Source organism: Artemia franciscana, chromosome 10, assembly GCF_032884065.1.
Source record: "Artemia franciscana chromosome 10, ASM3288406v1, whole genome shotgun sequence".
Taxonomy (NCBI): Eukaryota; Metazoa; Arthropoda; class Branchiopoda; order Anostraca; family Artemiidae; genus Artemia; species Artemia franciscana.
In genome coordinates, this window is record NC_088872.1 from 12,342,642 (window position 1) to 12,369,073 (window position 26,432).

At 36.6% G+C, this 26,432-nt stretch overlaps 1 protein-coding gene across 5 annotated transcripts in view; it reads left to right on the forward strand.

Moving 5' to 3' along the window:
* The window catches only part of LOC136031795 (rho GTPase-activating protein 7-like), a 259,438-nt gene that overhangs the window by 197,543 nt on the left and 35,463 nt on the right, over nucleotides 1-26,432 (forward strand). For all 5 annotated transcript variants that reach the window (XM_065711587.1, XM_065711584.1, XM_065711588.1 and 2 more), the window contains 3 exons: nucleotides 8,202-8,273; nucleotides 10,515-10,657; nucleotides 18,067-18,634. In XM_065711587.1, the coding sequence (XP_065567659.1) occupies nucleotides 8,202-8,273; nucleotides 10,515-10,657; nucleotides 18,067-18,634 (783 nt within the window). The remainder of the gene's footprint in view (nucleotides 1-8,201; nucleotides 8,274-10,514; nucleotides 10,658-18,066; nucleotides 18,635-26,432) is intronic.

The following is a 26,432-nucleotide window of genomic DNA, read 5'->3' on the forward strand; positions in this document are numbered from 1 at the left end:
TCGTTTAGAGTGGGGGCAACGGGCTTGGAATGGGCAAGACACCCCCTCTTAGTTATTGTTTTTAAATCGGTTTCACTTGTGCTGACTTCCTTGCCTGCTGAGTCTGTTTCGGTGTTATACTTGGTATACCGGTTTACATGGATCTTTGGATTTCGTTGCACCTTGTCTGGTTTAAGTGGATGGATTTTTGAACGCCAGGGCTACTCAATTTGAGCCCCTCCCCTAAATATTTCTTAGACTCGCAATTTGGTTGTTCAAATGCAAAAAAAAACTCTCCTAAAAAAAAATAAAAAAAATATCTCTCCGACTCATAAAGTAATCCTAAAAATGTATGTTTAAAAAATAATCTTATTTAAGATCGCTACACTAAGTCTACGGTATGAAACCCCTTCTTTATTTTCCTGGTAAGCCCCACTACCCCTAACAAAAATTATTTTGATACCACCCCTCTGGGCGAAAATCCTGTATACGGTTCTGGCTTTAAAGAACATTGTACTTCTGTATGATTTTTGGGGTGGGGGTGGGGAGGAGTATGGTCAGAAGTTGTTGACATATTGAAACTGTGGGATTGTGAAGAATATTGTAAAGAGCATAAATTTCAAGGAGTATCCCCCCTCATGGGTATTTTGCTTGGAAAAATGCCTCTAACGAAATTGCAGCAACAAATTTATCTGGTAAAATTTTTCAGTTCAGATTTATGTGTGGAAGGACCTAATGACCCCCACTCTCCCTAGCTTTGCCGCTGAGTTGAACCCTTCATTATCAGTCATTCAGCTAATATCAAATACGTGAAGTGTGGTTCATTATTATTATTTTTATATTTTTTTTTACTTGATTAACAAGCTGAAATACCAAACCCGGAAAATTGTTGTCATAGAACATTCCCAAGCCAAATTTTTATTATCTTTTGTCGGCATTTGCGAAATGGCAGCAGCAATCTCTTTAATCATTCGCAAATTGTCAGGTCCATGATAACTTTCAGCGACTGTGCTAAAACTCACCAGACCATTCGCTCTGGTTTCAATGATGTGCTAAATGTTCTATTTCTATCATCCCTGGGGTGGAATTTTAATGTGCTTTTCTGTCAAACATTTATAATTTTTAAATAATTTATTTAAGACCTAGCACCCCTTCTTAACAGGAAAGATAGCTTTCTAATCGTTTTTAGTCAGTTTATATGTAAGTTAATCATAAATGTATCCTGATCAAGCTTTACTAGCCAAATCATTTGGAGATAGGGGCAAGGCCGAATCCAGGATTTCGGTTTCTGGGCGGGGGGTACAGGAAAACTTTAAAAAAACACGTCAAAAATTTGTTTATATATTTTTGTTGCGTTTTCACGAGTCTTACATCAATTTGGGGGGGGGGGTCAAACCCCTAACCTATCCCCTTGGGTACTGCTTTGGGTGGGGTGTTTTGCAGAACTAGTTTTCATTTCGCCGTTTTCTTTAATACTACTGATTAATATTGTGTTTGTTTCTTATGTATCAAGGACATCAAATTAACAACATTTTTGGCTCCGTGGGCCTATTGTCAATCCAAACCTTAAAGAGTTTTAAATATATATATATATATATTTTTTTTTTGGCTTTTTCAGAACTATGAAGTTCTCAGCCAGTGTCCCTTTTTTGTCAATATTGCCACGTAAAATATTGGCAAAAGTAAATAGACAAAACTAATTAGTTAAATTTGGCAACGCTCTTCATCCTTTAAAATATAAACAATAACAATCTGTTTAAGCATGTACGTAGTAGCTATTCCCGGGGGGGGGTCTTCAGATATAAAAAACTAGCTTTATGTGACAATTTGGATAAGAAGCGCCCACAAACTCGGAAGAATTGAGTATTCCACGGGGCAAGTCGGACCCCGAGATCTTTCTAGGGCTATAGGGCTATTATGAAGGAAAGACTGGGGCTTTCTAGGGCTGTAATGAAAGGAAGGTTGAGATGGCTAGGGCACGTTCTGCGGATGAAGGATTACAGATTGCCCAAGATTGTCCTTTTCGGTCAACCGTTTAGGGCTAAACGGAAATTAGGTTTCCGCAGTTGGAGTGGGATGATGCCATAAGGAAAGATTTTAGGGAAATGGAAACTTCCTGGGAGGTTTTGAAGAAGAAGGCCTTAAACAGAGTGGGGTGGGGTGAATAGAGACCGTGCGTAGCTGTGTTGACCTCAGGTGGCCTGGTGCTGTGGCGAGTTGTTAGTAGTATTACTAGTTTTTTCGTTTAGAAAGAGTTACTACTAAAAACTTCATAACTGAATGTTGAGATTATTTCTATTAAAAGTTGAATTCTCGATTTTTCCAATTTATTTTAAGATGTAAATGGTTGCCTAAGTTTCCACTTAACTGGTTCAAACAATCAGACTGTGGTTTCACTGTCCTTGGTACAATCAAAAGAATTATCGCATCACATTATTTTTCGATTTTGCTATTATTTGATTTTTTAGACACATTGGCATCATCATTTTTGAACCGTATTTTTGACGAAATAAGAAAACAAATATAATCTGTCAAATGCTTCAGAGCTTTCGTGGTTTGCTTTTTGTCCACTAAAGCTCCTTTATAAGCCACAAAAAAGATGTTCAATTAAGCTTTCCGCTATGGAGTATGCTCCCCTCTCTCTTGTTTCCTCCGCCCTTTCATTATTTGCTATTAAGAATGTGCTCTTTTATTCCGGAGTTTTTCATTCAGTCGCTAATTAGTGATGTTTCTCGACATGTCCGTGGGTCGTCTTGCGGTGGCTGGGGTCGAGCAACTGTTCCCCTACAGGACAAACTTGAAAATATAAATATTTTTCTTTTTTTAGATTTTCCGTCTTGGATTTGTTGTAGTTACATATTTTCTAAGTTTTTGATAAAGTCAAAATGTTTGATGTGCTATTTTTGGGAGGATAGAGGTGTAATTTAGTCGATCCTATACTTTGCAGATTTTCTTTTTGTACAAAAATGCATTTTTATTAGTTCATCAAACTATTTTTGACAAGTCACAGATTTCTTGAGAGGCAAGATCAGATCACAAGACCATAGCTTCAGTAAGCATCGAATTTATTTGTGTCATTGTCGGACGGAGATTTTTTTTTTAATCTGTAAAAAAAAAACTGACTTGTATTTCTTCTAGTTACATATTTTCCAAGTTTTTAATAAAGTAAAAAATCTTTGGGATGCTGTTTTTGGGAGGATAGAGGTGGAGTTTAGTCAGTACCATTCTTTGCAGATTTTTATGGCACTTGGTATTAACCAAGTGACATATAGCAGTCGCCAATTCTGTCGGTCTGTCTGTCGGTCTGTCTGTCGGTCCCGGTTTTGCTACTTTAGGCACTTCCAGGTAAGCTAGGACGATGAAATTTGGCAAGCGTATCAGGGACCAGGCCAGATTAAATTAGAAATAGTCGTTTTTCCGATTTGACCATCTGGGGGGGAGTGGGGGCCCGGTTAATTCGCAAAAAATAGAAAAAATGAAGTATTTTTAACTTATCAGCGGGTGATTGGATCTTAATGAAATTTAATGTTTGGAATGATATTGTGTCTCAGAGCTCTTATTTTAAATCCCGACCGGATCTGATGACATTGGGGGGAGTTGGAGGGGGAAAATCTAAAGTCCCGGTTTTTCTACGTTAGGCACTTCCAGGTAAGCTAGGACGATGAAATTTGGCAAGCGTATCAGGGACCGGACCAGATTAAATTAGAAATAGTCGTTTTCCCGATTTGACCATCTGGGGGGGGGAGTGGGGGCGCGGTTAATTCGCAAAAAATAGAAAGAATGAAGTATTTTTAACTTATCAGCGGTTGATTGGATCTTAATAAAATTTAATGTTTGGAATGATATTGTGTCTCAGAGCTCTTATTTTAAATCCCGACCAGATCTGATGACATTGGGGGGAGTTGGAGGGGGAAAACCTAAAGTCCCGGTTTTTCTACGTTATGCACTTCCAGGTAAGCTAGGACGATGAAATTTGGCAAGCGTATCAGGGACCGGAACAGATTAAATTAGAAATAGTCGTTTTCCCGATTTGACCATCTGGGGGGGGGGGAGTGGAGGCCGGTTAATTCTGAAAAAATAGAAAAAATGAAGTATTTTTAACTTATGAGCGGGTGATTGAATCTTAATGAAATTTGATGTTTGGAATGATATTGTGCCTCAGAGCTCTTATTTTAAATCCCGACTGGGTTTGATGACATTGGGGGGAGTTGGAGGGGGGGAAACCTAAAATCTTGGAAAACACTTATAGCGGAGGGATCGGGATGAAACTTGATGGGAAAAATAAGCGCAAGTCCCAGATACATGATTGACATAATCGGAACTGATTTGCTCTCTTTAGGGTAGTTGGGGGGGGGGAGTAATTCTTAAAAATTAGAAAAATTAGGTATTTTCAACTTACGAACGGGTTATCGGATCTCAATGAAATTTGATGTTTAGAAGGATATCGTGTCTCAGAGCTCTTATTTTAAATCCCGACCGGATCTGGTAATGGGGGCGGGGAGTTGGGAGGGGAAACCTAAAACTTGGAAAACACTTAGAGTGGAGGGATCGGGATGAAACATGGTGGGAAAAATAAACAAAAAATAAAGTCCTAGATAGATGATTGACATAAACGGAACGGATCCGCTCTCTTTTGGGTAGTTGGGGGGGGGGGGTATTTCTGGAAAATAAAAAAAATGAGGTATTTTTAACTTACGAACGGGTGATCGGATCTCAATGAAATTTGATATTTAGAAGGATATCGTGACTCAGAGCTCTTATTTTAAACCCGACCGGATCTGGTGACATTGGGGGGAGTTGGGAGGGAGAAACCTAAAAATTGGAAAACACTTAGAGTGGAGGGATCGGGATTAAACTTGGTGGAAAAAAAACACGAGTCCTAGATACATGATTGACATAACCAGAACGGATCTGCTCTCTTTGGGGTAGTTGGGGGAGGGGGGTTAATTCTGAAAAATTAGAAAAAATGAGGTATTATTAACTTACGAACGGGTGATTGGATCTCCATGAAATTTGATTTTTAGAAGGATATCGTGTCTCAAAGCTCTTAATTTAAATCCTGACCGGATCTGGTGACATTGGGGGAAGTTTGGGTGGGGGAAACCTAAAATGACGGGAAACGCTTAGATTGGATGGATTGGGATGAAACTTGGTTGGAAAAATAAGCAGAAGTCTTGCATACGTGATTTACATAATTGGAACGGATCCGCTCTATGGGGGGGGGGGGGTAATTCTGAAAAATAAGAAAAATGACGTATTTTCAACTTACGAAGGTGTGATCGGATCTTCATGAAATTTGATATTTAGAAGGATCTTGTGCTTTAAAGTTCTAATTTCAAATTCCGACCAGATCCTGTGACATTTGGGGGAGTTGGAGGGGGGAACCGGAATTCTTGGAAAACATGAAAATTGGAGTATTTATATCTTACGAATAGATGATCGGATCGTAATGAAATTTGATTTTTAGAAGGAATTCATGTCTCAGAGCTCTTATTTCAAATCCCGACCAGAATCCCGGCATTTTTAACTTGTGAAAGAGTGATTGGATCTTAATGAAATTAAAAAAAAAAGTTTTTTTAACTGAAAGTAAGGAGCGACATTAAAACTTAAAACGACCAGAAATTACTTCGTATATGAAAGAGGCTGCTTCCTCATCAACGCCCCGCTCTTTACGCTAAAGTTTGACTCTTTCTCTCAATTCTTCTTTTTAAAACAGTAAAAAACTTTAGCGTAAAGAGCGGGGCGTTGATGAGGAAGCAGCCTCTTTCATATACGAAGTAATTTCTGGTCGTTTTAAGTTTTAATGTCGCTCCTTACTTTCAGTTAAAAAAACTTGTTTTTTTTTAATTTCTGGACGTTTTTGAATCAATGCATGTTTTGATTTTGGCTCTCCGCAGAGGAATAATTAAAACGAAATTTGCATTTGTTTTTGGCTAAATGGCTTTCTCATAATTTTGATCGAATGATTTTGAGAAAAAAAGAGCGGGGGAGGAAGCCTAGTTGCCCTCTGATTTTTTGGTTAATTAAAAAGGCAACTAGAATTTTTAATTTTTTACGAATATTTTTATTAGTAAAAGATTTATGTAACCTATAAATTAGCTTACGTAAAGAGCTTTTGTATTCTCATATTTTTATTACATATATGAGGGGGTTCGCCCCCTTGTCAGATCCTCGCTCTTTACACTAAAGCTTAAATTTTGTCCCAATTCATTAAGAATGACCCCAGAATCACAAAAGTCGTAGAATAAATAGTTGAAATTGCTAAAAATACTTTAGCGTAAAGAGCGAGGTATTAGGAGGAGGTGATCCCCTCAAATGGGCAATAACTTCTGTTTGTTTTAAGTTTTAATGCTGCTCCTTACTTCCAGCTGAAAGAACTTTTTCATATTTATTTTTTCATTGTTTTTTTTTTTAAATAATGCTAGTAAATCCTGCGCTCCCTTCATGGAGATTTTCTTCCCCCATGACAAGCTATCGATGGAAAGTTCCCCCAGCATATCCCTCTCTTCTCAACCCCTTCCCCAACCAAAAAAATCCTCCTGAAAACGCCTGTACACTTCCCAATAACCATTACTATATGTAAGCACTGGTCAAAGTTTGTAACTTGTTGCCCCTCCCACGGGGACTGTGGGGGAGTAAGTCGTCCCCAAAGACATAGTTATAAGGTTTTTCGACTACGCTGAATAAAATGGCTATCTCAGAATTTTGATCTGTCGACTTTGGTAAAATAATTAGCGTGGGAGGGGGCCTAGGTGCCCTCCAATTTTTTTGGTCACTTAAAAAAGGCACTAGAACTTTTCATTTCCGTTAGAATGAGCCCTCTTGCAACATTCTAGGACAACTGGGTCGATACGATCACCCCTGGGGAAAAAACAAACAAAAAAAAACAAAAAAACAAATAAACACGCATCCGTGATCTGCCTTCTGGCAAAAAATACAAAATTCCACATTTTTGTCGATAGGAGCTTGAAACTTCTACAGTATGGTTCTCTGATACGCTGAATCTGATGGTGTGATTTTTGTCATGATTCTATGACTTCTAGGGGGCGTTTCCCCCTATTTTCTAAAATAACGCAAATTTTTCTCAGGCTCGTAACTTTTGATGGGTAAGACTAAACTTGATGAAACTTATATATTTAAAATCAGCATTAAAATGCGATTCTTTTGTTGTATATATTGGTATCAGAATTCCATTTTTTAGAGTTTTGGTTTCTATTGAGCCTTACTACAGTTAGTTACCACGAACTGTTTGATTTGATATTTAGAAGGATCTCGTAACTCAGACCTATTATTTTAAATCCCGTCCGAATCCAGCGTCATTGGTGGGGAGATTGGAACTGGAAATCTTGGAAAATACTTAGAGTGGAGAGATCGGGATGAAACTTGGTGGGAAGAATAAGCACAAGTCCTAGATACGTGATTGATATAGCCGGATCGGATCTGCTCCTTTTGGGGGTTGGGGGGGGGCTAGTTTGGTAATTCGGAAAAATTAGGGAAAATGAAGTATTTTTAACTTACAAACGTGTTAATGAATCCTAATGAAATTTGATTTTTGGAAGGAACCCTTGTCTCAGAGCTCTTATTTGGAATGCTGACCGGATCCGGTGACATTGGGGGGGGGAGATGGAGGAAGAAACCGGAGCCTTGGGAAACGCTTAGTGTGGAGAGATCGTGATGATACTTAGTGGGAAAAATAAGAACAAATCCTAGAAAAGGTGATTGAAATAACCGAACACAAGAAATACAAGTTTTTTCTTTCGTCTTTCTGTATTTTTTCTGATCGATTATAATAATTCGATTACGAAGACTAGATTTTCGATCAAATTCATGGCCCAATTTAAATTTGTGGCCAATAAAGATCATAAGGACTAGATCATTGTTAAAATTCATGGCCCAATTAAAATTTATGGCCAATAAAGATTATAAAGGCTAGACTGTTGTTAAAATTTGTTGCCCAATCGTGGCCAGTCTCTCTTAGCATATTTATTGGCATTATCCTTTGCTTATTTTGTTTATTTGCCTTCTTAGACTGATCTGTGATACCTGGGTTTCCTTTTCAGAATCTTTTTTTTTTTTTTACTAATATCGCGGGGAATTCCTCCTCTCCCCGTGAAAGTATAACGACACCAATTTATGCACACGCGTCGCTTTTGGAAGCTGAAATGAAGAGTGGGTGTGTTTGGCCTTTGGAATGTACCCTAATATCTATATTTTTTTTTTAGAAATCGAAGCGTCAGAGGCGTGTCGATGGCTTCGAGCCGCAGGCTTCCCGCAGTACGCTCAGATGTATGAAGGTATGTCAATTAAATTTATGATTGATCATCAATAGCTTTCGTTACTATTAAAGTGTTTCACGTAATTGCACATTTACTACTGAAATGTGTCTCGTAATTAGACATCAAGAAACGTGTCTTTTGACGTAATCAATCTTTGACAGGCTCTTTAGCGAAAGTTGCGTTCTCAAACTTTTTTTAGATTCAAGAACCTAACCTAATAATTTCGATGAAGTAAAACTAAGAACTTTCACTCAAAAGCTGGTCTTTTCAGTCGATCAAGGGAAGACAAGGGCAGTATAAAGGGGAGGTAACGGATTTGAACCCCCTCCCCCCCCCCAAAAAAAAAAATTAGTTTTATGAAATCTCCTTCCCCTGTAAAAACACCCCCCCTCTCCAAAAAAGATCCTAAATATACCCTTGGGAAGGGGTCTTTTTTTTCTTTTGCGAAAGTTTTTTTTTTGCTTTTTTGGTTTTAGTGCGAGTTATTGACGGGCTATTTAGCGAAAACAGTTGTTTTTTATACCATTGCGAATGAGTTATTGTAAATTATTTGAACTATTATTACTGATTTTTTAACTATTTTGCAGTGTTTTGTTTTTTGTTTTTTTTTAAGCGCTTGTAAGTTTTGAAATTTTTGTTTACTAGAGCTAGGATCTAGGAAGGATTTTGGGAGGAAGAGATTGGCCAGGTTCGTACACAACTGCTTTGTCCCTTAGCTGACATTTCATCATTTCAAAGATTTTCTATGTAATTCCTGTATTTTTCGTATATTTTTTTTTTTTTTTATCATTTGTATTCCCCTCTCCCACTCCCCTGTAAAATAGTTTCTTTATAAGGCCAAAATTCCTTTGTAAGGTCATGTCAAGCCGTGCTACGGATTCACATGTCGTTTGAACAAAATGCAGTAAACCCTTGATAAAAAGGTTGTTTTAATACATTTCACAGGAGATCTTCCCCCAACTCTCAAAAATCTAAAATTGAGCTCTTTTCCTAATAACCGTCCATTTTTCTTTAATCAGGAACTTACTCAGGAGGCGCCTAAATTTGGAGGGTGTAGGCGCCTGTTTAGGAGGCACCTAAATTAGTTGAAATAGCCAAAAAATCAAATTATATTATGATCATAGGAGTAACTTAAAAATCATGAGATTTTGGGCGTCCATCACGAATCTTTCGCCTCCCCCGGAGGTGCTTTGGTCTTATAATTACTGTCGCTGGTGTTAGGAAAATAACTGCAGTAATTTTTAATTCTAGCATAGATAATGTTCTTATTTTTGTACATGTTTTACTACTTATGCCGGATGCATAGATATTCGAAACATACTTGCAGGTAACATGAAACATGAAAATATTCACTTACTATAATGTCCTGAAGCAGGATACATTTTTAATTTATAACTTATAGGAAAAAGAAAATCTTTATTAAAAGAAATTAAATCCAAAATAGTGATAAAAGAACAATTCTAATCAATGTATAGATTAAGGGCGTACCCAGAATTTTTTTGAGAAGTTTTTTGGGGGAGGGGTGACAAAAAAAAGCTTCAGAGTTTGTTTATATGAGTTTTTGTTATGTTTTACAAGTCGGACAAAATTTTCAGATCAAGCTCCAGAAAAAAAAATACCATATTATGGCTGAAATCAAAGCCGCAGTTGGTTTTGAGACTGGACATGAAAACAACTTGGCAAAAAATATAAATGACGCTCGTCATTATATGATCCTTATTACCATTAGAACCTTTATTACCATTAGAACCTTTATTACCATTAGAACCTTTATTACCATTAGAACCTTTATTACCATTAGAACCTTTAGTACCATTAGAACCTTTATTACCATTAGAACCTTTATTACCATTAGAACCTTTATTACCATTAGAACCTTTATTACCATTAGAACCTTTATTACCATTAGAACCTTTAGTACCATTAGAACCTTTAGTACCATTAGAACCTTTATTACCATTAGAACCTTTATTACCATTAGAACCTTTATTACCATTAGAACCTTTATTACTATTGGAACCTTTATTACCATTAGAACCTTTATTACCATTAGAACCTTTATTACCATTAGAACCTTTAGTGGTTGTAATTTGTTGCAACCGAGCATCAAATCTTACGTGTGAATGGGAACTGCGTGGATATAGATGTCTTGCCCACAAGGGGGGGACCTCCATCCCCCTCTCCTTGTGGGCGTATACCCTATGCCAAGGACCACAGTGGCCGATTTAAGATTTAGTGATTAATTTGGCTACTTTTCAGATAGCATGTTCCCATTGGATTTGTCCGGAGCAAGGGCTGACCATCATTTTCTTGATGTGGAATCTCTGAGTGCACTATTCCGACGATTAGAGATACTCAATCGAGCTTCTAAACTGAAACTGGAATCGGGTACCAGGAAGAAGGTAAGCAAGATATAAATACCGATTTAGACATTTACGGGGCTAGAAGACCATAGCACCTTATTTTCAAGAATCAAAAGTCGTTCTTCAGAGCCAAATGCCCAAGCTGTCAACCGTAGCTAGAAGACTGTGGTAACAAAAGCCAACGATGCCCTCTTTTGCTGCTTAAATGTAAATGCTTAATTTAGGCTTCCAAGCATTTTAAACACTCTCCTCATAAAATTCTGCAAAATCTCTAAGAATACTCTGCTAAAATGAAAATCGGCCGTGGGACGCTTCGAATTATGTTTGTAATTCGATTTGTTTTTGTTTTAGAGCTTAAATGTTTTCTGCATAGCCACATTGAGTGATAGCCATCATACCTGTACAGCGGGGATAGAGACCCCAATCCCTGTGACTGTTCCAAAGCCCCCCATAGGCTGCTTGGAAAAATAGCTGCCCAGAATGCATTTTTTTTTCTGTTTTGACCTCCCTTTCTCCAAGAAAAAATGATGTAATTTTCCCTTCTCTAGTGCTTGACCTGTGTGCGTATAGGACGATTGCTATTTCAGTAGCAGTAAGCAAAAGTGCCTTGTGCATAATTGAATGAAAAAAAAAAGTTTTTTCAACTAAAGTAAGGACCAACATTAAAACTTAAAATGAACAAAAGGTATTGACGCCCTCGTCAATACCTTGCTCTTTATGCTAAAGTTCGAATTTTGTCTTAATTCTTTAAGAATGACTACTGAGTCACAAGGGCCAAACTTACAGTTCGTTACCACGAACTTTTTGATTTAATTTCTAGTTTTCTTAGGTATATAACACTTTCAGGAATAGACCTACAGCCTAAATAGGGTCTTAGGATGGTGTTTTCAGCTTCCTACTTTGATCTCCTCCTCTTTAAAACATTAACTTCTTCTGACCTTAAAAAATCTCTTACACTTCATGAGTGAAATTTTCGTAGCCGAGTGGTACTATAGTCAACATTGCGGCCCGTAAAGGAATTATCAGGCTCCTATGCACGCCCTCGTCACATTCTCACATTGTGGTCCTCATCATATTGTGGTCCGTGAAGGGATTGTCACGCTCCTATGCTGGCCCTTTTTCGCATTGTGGTCCGGGGAGGATTGTCAGGCTCCTTCGCTTGCCCTTCTTCACAGGTAAAGCTCTAAAAACTCCACTAAGCAAAATCAGGTTTAGCTCATAGTTCGACGAGGGTCAACTTGCTGAGGCCCGGGTCTAGGGAGAATGTGCCTCATAATATTTTAAACCCTTGGGTTTAGAATAGGTCTAGAGTAGAGGTAGAAACTTGAAAGCAAATCGGACCCTAGTAATGGCTGTGAATCCATTCCTGACAATAGACATTCCTGTTTAAATGACATTGCACAACTCCTCAATTTTATTGAATGTTTCTTTCTCTGCAGCTACAAGCCTAATACCTTACTTCTCCTGAAGCCTTTTTCTTGCAAAAGCAATATGAAAGTTCCACAAAATGATGGTTCGCATGCTATTCATTCATTTTCAATTTCTGAACCGAAGAATGGCATATATTTAACTGATTTTTAAACCATTATAATTTTAAACTTGGCAAGGCTCGCTGCTTTATAATTACTAAATTTGCTGTGATGTGAAAAAAAACAAACAAACAAAAAAAAAAAAAAAAAACATCCGCCAGTTAGAAGTGATTAATTTAATAGTCTCCAGGGTTGTCATTTCAGCATTTTTTCCTTCATTGTCAACTGGGCGTATAGAGACGATTGAACACGAGGATGAGATGCGTTACATCTTTAGACACTTCTTGATGTCTGCAAAAAGTGCCGCCACAAGCTGGCAATGAACTTTTTTTTTTTTAGTGACATAAGATTGTCTAAAGTTTAACATTCTTTCAGAATTGGAAACCAGAAAAAAAAGAAGAAAGATACAGAACCATGCTCGGTAATCTTGGAGAATTTAATTGAATGTTATTGTCAAGAGTGCATCCACAATTTTTGTTGTGGGGGCTACAATAGAACACTTTATAAAATGTATCAAAATTTGTTTATATGCATTTTGTTACATTTTTTTTTTTACTCGGACCGAAATTCTGGGGGGGGGGGGGTTCAGAACTCGTTACACCCCTCCCCCTGAATAGGTCCTTAGCCATTGTTCAACAAATGTAAAAATGGACGAAGCAAACATCAAGAAATTTACTCCAACTAGTTGAAGCCTTTAAAATCAAATGTATAAATAGCAAAAATGAGTAAAGGTTTAAAAATGAGTAAAGAGTTTTTGTGGTAGGAGTCGACTGTATATTTCAACAAAGCTGTCGACAGGACAGGGGCTGGGGGTGTTCTACATTTTTCGACCCCCCTTCTCTTTAGAAGAAAAAATAAATGGAAAACATAATAAAAATTTTACTGACAGAAAAAAGTTTTTCAAATGCTATCTTTCCTCTTGCCTTCTGAAAGTGGATTAAATAAAAAAACTAATTTTTTTAGCTGAAAGTAAAGAGCGACACTAAAACTTAAAACGAACAGAAATTACTCCGTATATGAAATGAGTTGTCCCCTCCGCAATCCCTCGCTCTTTATGCTAAAGCTTTTAGTTGTTTTAAAAAGTAGAATTGTGGCAAAGAGTCAAACTTTAGCGTAAAGAGCGAGGGATTGCGGAGGGGACAACTCATTTCATATACGGAGTAATTTATGTTCGTTTTAAGTTTTAATGTCGCTCCTTACTTTCAGCTAAAAAAATTAGTTTTTTTTTATTTAATTCCTTAACGTTTTTGAATTAATTCATGTTTGGTTTTGGCTCTCCGCACATAAATTATTAAAATGAAATTTGTATATTAATTCTTTTTTTGCTAAATGGCTTTCTCTTAGTTTTGATCAGACGATTTTGAGAAGGAGAAGGAGGCCTAGTTGCCCTCCAATTTTTCGGTTACTTAAAAAGGCAACTAGAGCTTTTAATTTTTAACGAACGTTTTTATTAGTAAAAAATATACGTAACTTAAGAATTAACTTACGTAACAAACTTTCATAACCTTATATTTTTATTATGTATACGAGGGGGTTTGTACCCTCGTTAATACCTTGCTCTTTACACTAAATCGTAAGTTTTGTCCCAATTCTTTAAGAATGACCCCTGAATCAGAAAGGCCGTAGAATAAATAGTTGAAATTACTAAAAATACTTTAGCATAAAGAGCAAGGTATTTATCTCCTCCTAAATACCTCGCTCTTTATGCTAAAGTATTTTTAGAACCCCTCATATGCGTAATAATCTCTGTTCGTTTTAAGTTTCAATGCTACTTCCTTTCATTTGAAAAAACGTTTTCATGTTTATTTTTCATTGTTTTCTTATAGTAATGCTAGAGAATCCTGCGCCCTTGTCATTGAATTTTTCTTCCCCCATGACAGATTCCTCCAAGGAAAGATCCTCCAACATAGCCCCCTCTCCTCAGCCCCAAACAAAATAAAATCCCCCTGAAAACGTCTGTACACTTCCCAATAACCATTACTATATGTAAACACTGGTCAAAGTTTGTAACTTGCAGCCCCTCCCCCAGGGATTGTGGGGGAGTAAGTCATCCCCAAAGACATAGTTATTATGGTTTTCGACTATGCTGAACAAAATGGCTATCTCAAAATTTTGATCCGTTGACTTTGGGAAAAAAATGAGCGTGGGAGGGGGCCTAGATGCCCTCCGATTTTTTGGTCAATTAAAAAGGGCACTAGAACTTTTCATTTCCGTTAGAATGAGCCCTCTTGCGACATCCTATAAATTTTCGTTAAGATCCTACGACTTTTAGGGGGTGTTTCCCCCTATTTCCCTAAATAAGGCAAATTTTCTCAGGCTCGTAACTTTTGATGAGTAAGACTAAACTTGATGAAACTTATATATTTAAAATCAGCATTAAAATGCGATTCTTTTGATGTAGCTATTGATATCAAAATTCAATTTTTTAGAGTTTTGGTTACTATTGAGCCGGGTCGCTCCTTACTACAGTTCGTTACCACGAACTGTTTGAAAAACTTCTGCTGGTGTCGCTGTCTAGCAGTAATGGGCTATCTCATATAGAAAGTTGAATTAGCAGTACAAAGCCTTGACAATTTGGAAACCAGTGAAAAAAGAGGAGATGGAAAATAACTCCCCTTCCCGATTCATCAGGGTTCGAAGAAAAGCCTGCAAATTAATTGCAGCATAATATAAAAATATAAAATATAAAAATGTAAATATAAAATATAAAAATACCAAAATATTAAAATACAAAAATTAATTGCAGCATAATAATATATGTAACCAAATTTGAGGCCGGGCCCCGGCATGGCTACCCGGCAGGTTGTATATATTGATTCTCGTTGTTGCTGGTCTTCTAATTACAGACAGTGTGATTTCCTTGTTAGTGTCGTGGCGCCACCTTAGGTTCGATACAACCGCCTCGGGAAAAATACATATTCCCCCTTGAAGTTTTAACCTTTTTAGATCGTTTTTGCGGCCTCGGGAAATCGATCTGTTGTATCGATCTGTGAAATTTAACTTTTCACAGATCGGTTAACTCAATTTGTTATTACTCCTACTAATAATAACTCACTGCAGCGCCATGTTGTCTGGGGCCAACACAGCTACGCACGCTCCTCCTCCGTCCTAATCTTTTCAAAGCCTCCCTCTTTACGCCTTCCTAAAAGGTACCCATTTCCCCTAAATCTTTCCTTACGATATCTTCAATGCACAGTTGAAAAATAAAAATCAAATAAAATGCAAATAAAATAAACAAATAAAAATTAAAAGAGAAAAAAAAAGAATCATCAAACAGTTTGTGGTAACGAACTGTAGTAAGGAGCGACCCGGCTTAATAGTAAACGAAACTCTAAAAAACGGAATTTTGAAACCAAAAGATACATCAAAAGAATCAGATTTTCATACTGATTTTAAATATATAAGTTTCATCAAATTTAGTCTTTGTCATCAAAAGTTACGAGCCTGAGAAAATTTGCCTTATTTTGGAAAATAGGGGGAAACACCCCCTAAAAGGGATAGAATCTTAACGAAAATCACACCTTCAAGCTCCTATCTACAAAAATGTGGAATTTCGTATTTTTTGCCAGAAGACAGATCACGGGTGCGTGTTTATTTGTTTTTTTGTTTTCTTTTTTTCCCAGGGGTTATCATATCGAGCAAGTGGTCCTAGAATGTCGCAAGAGGGCTCATTCCAACGGAAATGAAAATTTCTAGTGCCCTTTTTAAGTGACCGAAAAAATTGCAGGTCACCTAGGCCCCCTCCAACGCTCAGTTTTTACCCAAAGTCAACGGATCAAAATTTTGAGATAGCCATTTTGTTCAACATAGTCAAAAACCATAATAACTATTTCTATGGGGATGACTTACTCCCCCAGGGTCCCTGGGGGAGGGGCTGCAAATTACAAACTTTGACCATTGTTTACATACAGTAAAGGTTATTGGGAAGTGTACAGACGTTTTCAGTTTTTTTTCGTTGGGGGGGGGGTTCAGGGGAGTTGGCTATGTGGGAGGATCTTTCCTGGGAGGAATCTGTCATGAGGGAAGATAAATTCAATGAAAAGGGCGCAGTATTTTCTAGCATTACTATAAAAAACAATGAAAAAATAAAAATGAAAAAGTTTTTTCAATTGAAAGTAAGGAGTAACATTAAAACTTAAAACAAAAAGACATTATTACAGATATGAGGGGTTCTTTTCCTCCTAAATACCTTGCTCTTTATGCTAAAGTATCTTTAGTAATTTCAACTATTTATTCTACGGCCTTTCTGATTCAGGGGTCATTCTTAAAGAATTGGGACAAAACTTAAGCTTTAGTGTGAAGAGCGAGGTATTAACGAGAGAACAAACCCCCTCATATGCATAATAAAAATATAAGAATATAGAAGTTTGTTACGTAAGTTAATTCTTAAGTTACGTATATTTTTTACTAATAAAAACGTTCGTTAAAAATTAAAAGTTATAGTTGCCTTTTTAAGTAACCGAAAAATTGGAGGGCAACTCTGCCTCCTTCCCCACCCCTTATTTCTCAAAATCGTCTGATCAAAACTAAGAGAAAGCCATTTAGCCAAAAAAAGAATTGATATGAAAATTTTATCTTAATAATTTATGTCCGGAGAGCCAAAATCAAACATGCATTAATTCAAAAATGTTCAGAAATTAAATTAAGAAAAAAACTAGTTTTTTTAACTGAAAGTAAGGAGCGACATTAAGCTTATAACGAACAGAAATTACTCCGTGTATGAAAGGGGCTGCTCCCTTCTTAACGCCCTGCTCTTACGCTAAAGTTTTTTACTGTTTAATTAAGTAGAATTGAGAGAAAGAGTCAAACTTTAGCGTATAGAGCGGGGTAAAATTTAGCTGTTGGTTGAAAAACATGTTATTGATAAGCACTAATATATATTTTTCCTTCAAGAATGAATATGAAATGAAAAAAGCAAAATAAGAATCGTCTTAATAATAACTAAAGGCATGAAATCGAGAAAGGAGAAAAAATAATTAATCGCATCACAAGTAAATTGTGGCCAGGTTGGCCTGCCTAAAGGCAAACCATGTTGTGATAGTAATGTGTAAACATAGGAGACAAAAAAAATTTAAACAAACACTTTGCTGATATTGTTGTAAAGCAGTCAAATTGTTTTAGTAGCCTTTTATGGTAGTGATATTTCCGAAAAAGTGCATCTTATAAATGCTGCTAGGTGTATTCCTCCCGAAAAATTGCCCCATATAAAACTTACCCCCCCCCCCCACGTAAAAAAATTTCTCTTGTGTAAAATTCAACAGCCATAAAAAAAAGTATGACAATTAAAAATACTGAAGAAAAGAGGGAATTTTGGAATGTTCCACCTATAATTAAAAATTAAGCTAGAATATATGGTGTAGAATATCCTAATGTTTACATTTTATTGATTATAATTCTTTTTCCGTGTTTTGGGGGTCGAGTTATAGTAGGGTTCGATTAAGGGGAAACAAAATAATTAGAAAATATTGTCTTTTTATTGTTCCCATTTTTCGAAAATCAAGCAATGGGGTGTTTGATGTGAATGAGGTATGATGTGGGGTGTTTGATGAAACTTAAAGAACTTCATGTATTTGGAACAAAAAAAAAACATTCTTTTGTTGTTTTAACTGTTATCAAAATACCATTTTTAGATTTTTCGTTAGCATTGACTCGAGTTGCTCCTTACTTGACGAACTGTTAAATCTTACACGATATATTCTGCTTTTATTTTGGAATATAGGTAGAACTCCCATAATTCATTCTTTTTATTTCCATTTAGCTGTTCAATTTTAAATTTGGGGAGAATTTTCTAGGGGGAATATGCCGGGCCCTGTTATAAGTAACTATTATCTGACATCGAAGTAGCGTGTTAAAAATAAGATTTTTGAAACTGTCTAAGCCTAACTAACTTTAAGTAAAAAGTTTTATTTTATTTTTTAGCTAATTGCTGATTCTGATGAAGAGGAGAATTCCTGTGCCATCAGCAGTCAGTGGACATATCAACGACAATCACGGCGATGGTCACGAATATCTCCCATCGATTTGTCAAGTGACTTAACAAATGAATACTGCCCAAATGAACTTATATCACCAATACCAGAACAGAAAAGGTCAAGTAGTGAGCGCTTAAGGGAAGGGGCGAGGTCTTGGTTAAAACGAATGGAAAGTTTCCGATCTCGAAGCCTGCGTCGGAAATCCCAGCGCTCATTTAAAGCAAGTGATATTGGCACACCCAGGATAGTTGATTTAGTTGGGATGGATGAGAAATTAAAGACTTTGAACTGTGTTACTCTTGAACTTCCTAGTGCTAACATAAAACCTGGCTCCCCAAACGCCAATGACAGTGGCTTAGACTCCCCAGATTTGTCTAGGCGTCTATCCTCTAGAAAAAGCAGAAGAAGCTCTAGAAGCAAGCGAGAAAGTGGATCTGTTTCCGACTCAGAATGCCAGAAGTTTGATTATGTGAACAACGATCCAAACACCAACACAAAAGATTCCTTCCTTATAGGTACTTATTCATTTATTGTCTTAATATAAAGACATTCATCAAGGGTGCTCATAGGGGGGGGGGGATTTTGCTTCGTATACTAAAAAAATAAATGTAATAAAATATAATTCAAAGATTAACAGCCTATGGCAACGAATTGCAAGTAAAGAGTGACCAGTGCCCACAGTAACCGGAATTTTACAAAATTAAAGTTTGGGAATAATGCACACATCAAAAGAACCTCTATTTTATTCTCGTTCCATATAATGAAAAAATCAGCAAAAGTGATTTTGTTTAATTCCATAATACAGAGGTAAATATACACACCCCACCAACACTCATGCAGGAACTTCTTTTTTTGGACGGGAGGGAAGCAAGGATAAAAAATAAAAAATAATAATTTGAATAAGGAGTACCCAAAGATTCGGAAAGAAATTCTAGTTGTTTTTTTTGGGGGGGAGGGTGTTAGGGCCTCCTCCCATGTACGTTCCATGTGGTACCAAGTCTTTTGCGCTACCACCTGCTCTTAAAACTAAGCTAAACTAGAGTTTAACTGAAAGCTTTTTAGCCTGCAGAATATAGCCGATTGGTGACTAACTTTAGTATAAAGAGATGGAAGTCGACTATATTCAAGATGATTCCTGTTTGTTTTGATTTCAATGTCTCTCTTTACTTTTATTTGAGAAGTTATTTTCTTAGAAGAATAGCTTGTAGGTAGAATGAATTAAAAAAAAAAACTATTAGAAATTACCCCACAATCAGACGAATTACTGCATTGAAACAAATTATGTTTAGTCTCTTTTTGATCTCAATCCACGGTCGCTTCAATATCTATCAATGGTCTCCATAGTCCAGGTGCAGAGGTCTCACAGGTCAAGCAATTTAATCAAGCACATCCTGTTCTGCACGTTATACTAATTAAAAATTATTAAACAAGTTGACGTCAGAACTGTGTGAATCAACCATGTCCTATGCAACATTCTGGCTCATTAGGAAGTGTTTTTTGATTAGTCTACACATTAAACTCCCAACATATTAAACTCCCAACATATTTAACTCCCAACAAAAACATTAAAACATTAACATTAAACATTAAAACTCCCAACATATGTACACCAATGTAACCCATGTACAAAGAACAAGCTGCGGATTACGTATACGGATCACGTAATGACGCCTGTTTTGTGAGAAGTTATATCTTCATGAACCAAAGGTAAGAATTCTGGACAGAAAATAAGACTGCACTATAAACTAACGGCTAATATGGGAAAAAACTTGGTTAATTTTTACTTCTAACTTTTTTAATGTTTTAGGATCGTCTTTCAGGATAAGGTCTTTTTTCCCCAATAATTCCTTAAAACAGATAGAAATTGAAGTTGAAGAGCTCCCTGTAACCAATCGAATAGCGCCTTTGCTTAAGGACTTTATGTCATGTGCATATGCTGCCATGTAGATGGCGGCTGAAGCAATTGTGATCAATGTCCTGTTAGGCGATATGCTGTGCTCCACTGCTTTGGAAGCTATTTTATAGGCTAGTTTTGTTGTTGGCCCTGGTAAATCCAAATGGCCGCAAAATCGTTCGACAAAGAGTTCTGGTCGTACCTCCTCGCTTTTGTGCCCTACATCGTCGGAAATGTTTCTTGACCATTTACTAATACGGTTTGAGAGGATACCGGTTGCATCGCTTATCTCCTTTAAGGTCCGTGGGACTTTATCCTTATAGCAAGCAAGGTATACGCAAGCTGCCGCTATCGTAAATATATTCTTACCCCTCAAAGATCTACCATCAGACCAATATTTATGGAAATAAAACCTAGCGATGTCAACAGTGGCCTTGTCCAACTTTAATTTATCCTGAATGATTTCTGTAATAAATTTTTCACCCCGTCTGTACGTTCTTTCTCTACTCTCCATGCGTTTGTGAGAGGAGTAGTTGGTTTTGAATTTTCTGCTATTAGAAGATTCTATGTGTGTACCAATGGAGAGATCAAGGTCGTCCCGAATGTAATCAACGATTTGAGTAATTGGTTGATTTCCATAGCCGATGCTTCTTTCTCCATAGCCGTAAATAGATGCATTTTGCCATCCGTAACTATTGAATGGATTGTGGTTTGGATATGCGTTCAGTGTCATATTGTGCCAAATCGCTTCAACTGGCTTGGAAATTGTAATTTGGATGGGAAGTCAACAATCGATAAGATTTAACTGTTAAAATTAACTTGAAATTATTGCATGCTTTTTTCCCTGTATGTTAATTGTTTATTGAAATAAGTTAATTTTGCAGCACATGTATAGAAGAGAATCAAAACTTATATTCCGCATTTTATGAAGAATCTAATTTATCTGTTATGACGCTATTGGTGAAATAATGACGTTATGTGTAAAATTTCACAGCCAAGACTTAAATTGAAAATCAATGTGAATATAGCGTAAATGTGAGGGGGTTTATCAAAAGGTTATTTTTCTAAGTGATTTGTTGAAACATTTGAGAGTGGCGAAAACTAGTTGGCTACCATCATCTGATGCAATGTTAGTGGAAACCAAACAAAAATACACAATGATTTCATCACTCCACTTTGGTGCACTGTTCACATAGGGGTATTGCTCATAATTTTGTTGAAAAGGGGGAATTGGTTGTTTGTCTCCTGGTTATGGTCAAAATCTTCATAAGTATGCCTTTTTTGAGGACTCGTAATATACTTATCTTTATTTATCCCTTTTTTCGCATTCCAACGTCAAATAGATTATCAGTTACAGCCAACTTTGTCAACTCTTGCATTAGGACATAGGACATTAGGATGCATTAGGACAGCGCGACATCGTAGCTCCTTCCATATTATGACCAACTAGCTGTTGGGGTGGCGCTTCGCGCCACCCCAACAACACCCCAACAACAAAGCGCCCCCCCAAGCCCCCCCACGCGCGTAAGTCGTTTCGCACCATATTAGTTACGCGCCATTGTAGTTGTGTCCCTGTGTCCCACCTGTGAATAGAGATAGATATAAATATATGTTTTTAACTACGTAAAACATGCGAATATACAACATTCTTCGCTGTCCCATTGTCTGTGCATATAAATAGATAGTCAGGTTTATTGACTCTTGAACATGCAACATATAATTGTCCATGGGAAAAACAATCCATATTCAGATCTATACCTCATTATTCTAATGATGTGTCCCTGTGTCCCGGTCGTCATTTATATTCCCTGTGTCCCGGTCGTCATTTGTGTCCCGGTGTCCCAGTTTGTAATTTCTCTTTGAGTGTCCCGGTCGTCATTTATATTCCCTGTGTCCCGGTGTCCCGGTCGTCATTTGTGTCCCGGTGTCCCGGTCTGTAATTTCTATTCGAACAATCCCTGTGTCCCGGTCGTCATTTATATATCCCGCCTGTGCCCCCTGTGTCCCCGTTGTAGTTGTGTCCCTGTGTCCCGGTCATCATTTATATTCCCTGTGTCCCGGTCGTGATTTGTGTCCGGGTGTCCCAGTCTGTAATTTCTCTTTGAGGTTCCCGGTCGTCACTTATATTCCCTCTGTCTCGGTCGTCATTTGTGTCCCGGTCTGTAATTTCTCTTTGAGTGTTTTTTCTTTTTAGTTTTTTTTTTAGTTTTTTACCTTTTTTCTTTTTTCAGTTTTCTTTTACTTCTTTATTTTTCAGCGTCACTATGAAGTACATATCGCCGAACCTTTGTTTTTTTAACTTAAATCTGGTAGGCATTGATGACCTTATCCAAGTCAAAATCCCAAACCCAATCATCATCGCTATCATTTTCAGTTTTGATATGTTTTGACTCTCGCTGTCCAGGTGGATTTTCATCTAACTGCGCTGTTTTGCGTTCTTTAGCCGCAAGCCTTTTTTCTTGCTGTTCTTGTGATTCCCCGGCACGCTTTCTTTTCTTACTTTCTCTATCAGCTGCAAGCCTGTTTTCTTGCTGTTCTTGCGATTCCTCGGAACGCTTTCTTTTCTTACTTTCTCTATCAGCAGCAAGTTTTTTGGCATAAACTCTTTGAGCAGCTTCCTCAGCTGTTGCCATTGTAGGTTCTTCAGTCATTTTACAATTAAACATTTTTCCGTGAACAAATGTCTTAAATACCGTTAATGACGTCACCGTCATAGCAAAAATGACGACAACTAACTTCATGACGTCAGTCGACACAGAAACATGACGTCACCTGACACACAGACAGACGGACAACTTATTTTTATATATATAGATATCATAAATATAAATATAGTTTATATTTATAATAACCTGATCATAAGCATAAATATAGTCAAGCCATGGAGGTACGATTTAAAGACTGAGTTTTTCGAATTACCAACAGGTTTGTAACTAAATACCACAGCACGAATATATATATATATATATATATATATATATATATATATATATATATATATATATATATATATATATATATATATTCTGTAATGCAACAGGGCGGATGCTAAGCGATTCTCCTTGACTCTGGCTACACAATACTGAATTTTTGTGGATGGCTAGGGCATGTGCTATCGTCCCATTCTTCTCATCAAAATCTTATCCAATACAATTCTATCCAACTCCTCCTACTCCAGCCACTTCTCTCTATGGTGGTTGTCCACTAGTGTTCCATTTTTTGAACGAAACTGTATTGTATACATATTAATGCTGTACTACATTCCGACTTTGCCATACCCTAGGCTACCAGAAATAAGTTTTCTTCGCATGTCCCTAGTTTTTCCTCGTTGATTAGTATCTGATTTAGGTACAAAATTATCCAATTGGTTGGAAAAAGCTTATAATAAAAACTGTCCCCGAGCTAAGAGTTAATTAAATACGGTTCTGAAAGCCTAGAGACAATCTTTATTGGAATTGAGATTTGGACAAATAATCTCAACGGAACAAGGCTTTCCAAATCTAAAAAAAAGAAGACAATCCCTGAACCAAGGAAAATAAAAAGCCAGAGAAAAAGATGCGAGTGATTTTAATATTTGGGTTTGCAAGTGCGATTGACCTCAATAAAGCCAAACTCCTATTAAGTTGGAAATTTTTTTTTTTGCGAGATTATTGTCAAGAATATTTGTGAGGAGAGCAAACTTTTTTAACAACAAAAAACGGCAAATTATATAAAAATTTGATGATAAATTTATAGCAGTATAGCGTTGGGGGTGAGAAGGGTGTGCACCCATTATTGTGATTTGTGGTGTGGGCTATAGTAATTTCGTCTTTTTTTAAGCCGCTGAATTACGGAACCGTATGAGTTTTCACGTGAATTTTGCCTGTTCTATGAGAGAATCCTAATCTAAAATATCTGCCTCAGACAGGATAGGCCCGGGTACTGAGGCACTTCTGCGGTTTTACAGACTTGCGGTAGTGGCTTCATTTTTTGATCACTGGGGCTCAAGATACCATACGAAACTGTTTTTCCTAATTAGAACGCGCTCAAACTAAGCAGTGTTCCCCTTCCATGAAGTGGGTAGTCCCTTGACGAGGCTCCTAGACCGGTAAATTCTTCTCTTTGCTGTCCATACTAGAAAGAAAAGACCAATGGTTTATAAATACCCCTCCCCCCCAAAAAAAAAGTATAAGCACTATAGCGCCATGAAAAAAACAATAACAAAACAACGACGCAAGAGACGTCATTCTCAAAATAAATCTCAAAATAAATAATAATATTTCTTTGAACAGGGACTTAGGGGAATACTCACTAAATTCTTTATACTCAAATTTAATTATAAATGATCTAACAAAATATTTTACTAAACAGATTTATAATAGTAATGAACCAGCTACAAAAAGGCCTTTGAGACAGGCTGCTAAAAAAGCAAGGTTGGCTCTGAGAAATTGCATTTAATCACCTTGTTCTCTTTAATTTGAATGAATTTATATTCTCACCTCATTCTTTTTGTCAGTCCTGGTTGAACTTCGTCGAAGTAGGGATGCTAGGGCTGTTTTTAAAAAAAAGTTTTTAAAAAACATTATTTAGTTTTAATTCTCACAATTTAATGTAAGTTTATATATATATATATATACATATTTTCTCTCTTGTTCTCGTATTGTGCTGAAGACGGCCCTTGGACGTAGGGCCGAAATATTCACAGAACTGATTTCCACTGTCTTGAAAAGATTTTCCCTATTGTTTCTACTTTGTATTTGTTTGAGACGTCATTATGTTTTCTATAATGCTTGGCTTTTTAGAATCAGTATGTCGTCGTTACTGATGTTGAACTTTTAGTTTCAATGAATATGAAGTGTGTATTTGAACTAAATAATTCAAAGAGTTATTACTCTTCTTCCTTTACATGAAATCTTTGGAAAATTATATGATGATGCTTGATAAAGATACTTTACACAGTTTCTGTCTAATATTAAGTGCCGAAAATTGCTCTTATACTTTGTCCGTAAACTTGTGATTTCGATAAGTGTAAACGCGGCAGTTGATAGCAGTTGACGTTGGTAGCAGTCGATCTGTTTCATCAATCTACTGGGCAGACATCAGCAAAAAATACTCATTCTATAGGGAGGTTTTATGTGGGGGTAAACATTGAACGATAGTATAATTTTAGAAGTTGGCATTTGCTTTCAGTATTTTTGTGTTTTTTTTTATTTGCTTTTTAAGAAAATGAATCCACATTTCTTCCTTGGATTGCTTAAACTTTCACTCTTTCGATGCAGACAATACGATTTGCTTGGCATGTGAGAGATGTGTTTGGTGTCCTTGACCACAGCCTTAAAATAAATATATAAGTAAAAACGCTGGAAAGATCATTCGAATTTTTTATATACGGATCTAGTACAGAACGCACCTCAAGGTATCAGGCAATGGAGTCCCCCTAATCTGACGTCATGTCCAATATGACATGACCTTGTATATGAAGATGTAGTTTTTATCAAAAATCATAGTTTATTTTTATATTAGATTTCTCTGCTCCACTTTAATCATTTGAAGTTGATGGTTAAATAATCATTATTATTACAGTTATTACGCTTATGTTTTTATTTAGCAAATTTCTTTCAAATGAGTCCTTGAGCATCTCTCTATGATGTTTTAGTGCCCCTCTATGACAAAAAACATGAGATACATCACTGGTTCCCATGCGAAAAAACAGTAAATTGTCCAAAGATATTTACTTCTTAACTTGATTAGAAAAAATTAGATTACAGATAATTAAATGTGCTGTATAGCCTCACACAAAGTAGTGTGTTCTTTGTGAACACAATGTTGAAACGATGTTCAAAATAAGTATGAGGCTCCTGTGAGTCACTCTTGAAATCGTATTCAGTGAAGCAAACCTCCTGCTAACCACAACTAAACTATATACTGAGAAAAAATTTTAATTCTAAAGCCATACGCAGTTAGTTTGCAAAGAACGACTTTATTCTCCATAAACAAGAACATTTTTATTTCTTGACCAGAAGTATGGATGTTTTTAATGGATGTAATACCATTCACGAAATCCATGAATATGTTTCCGTACATGGATATGTTTCCATTCAAACACATTGGATGTATTGTGTAATGGCTTCTCATTAAGAATAGTATCAACTTTCCATTAGTAATAATAACTAGTCGTTAGTCGTAGTCGTTAGTCGTTATTCGTGGAAGGCTTGAATGATGTCGCACATGAATAAAACGCTGAATGAATATTTTCTGAGCAAACAACTTCAGCATTTTGCTCATTCAGCTTGTTTGTTTTAAGTATTGAACTGGTTAGATTCCAGCTAACCAGGATCTTAGGGGAGATATTTCAAAACATAAGAGGATGCGAATTGTGTTAAAGTTTTATAAAATCAGAGGAGAAATTATATAAGTCTTGAAATTATTCGCAGTAGGTG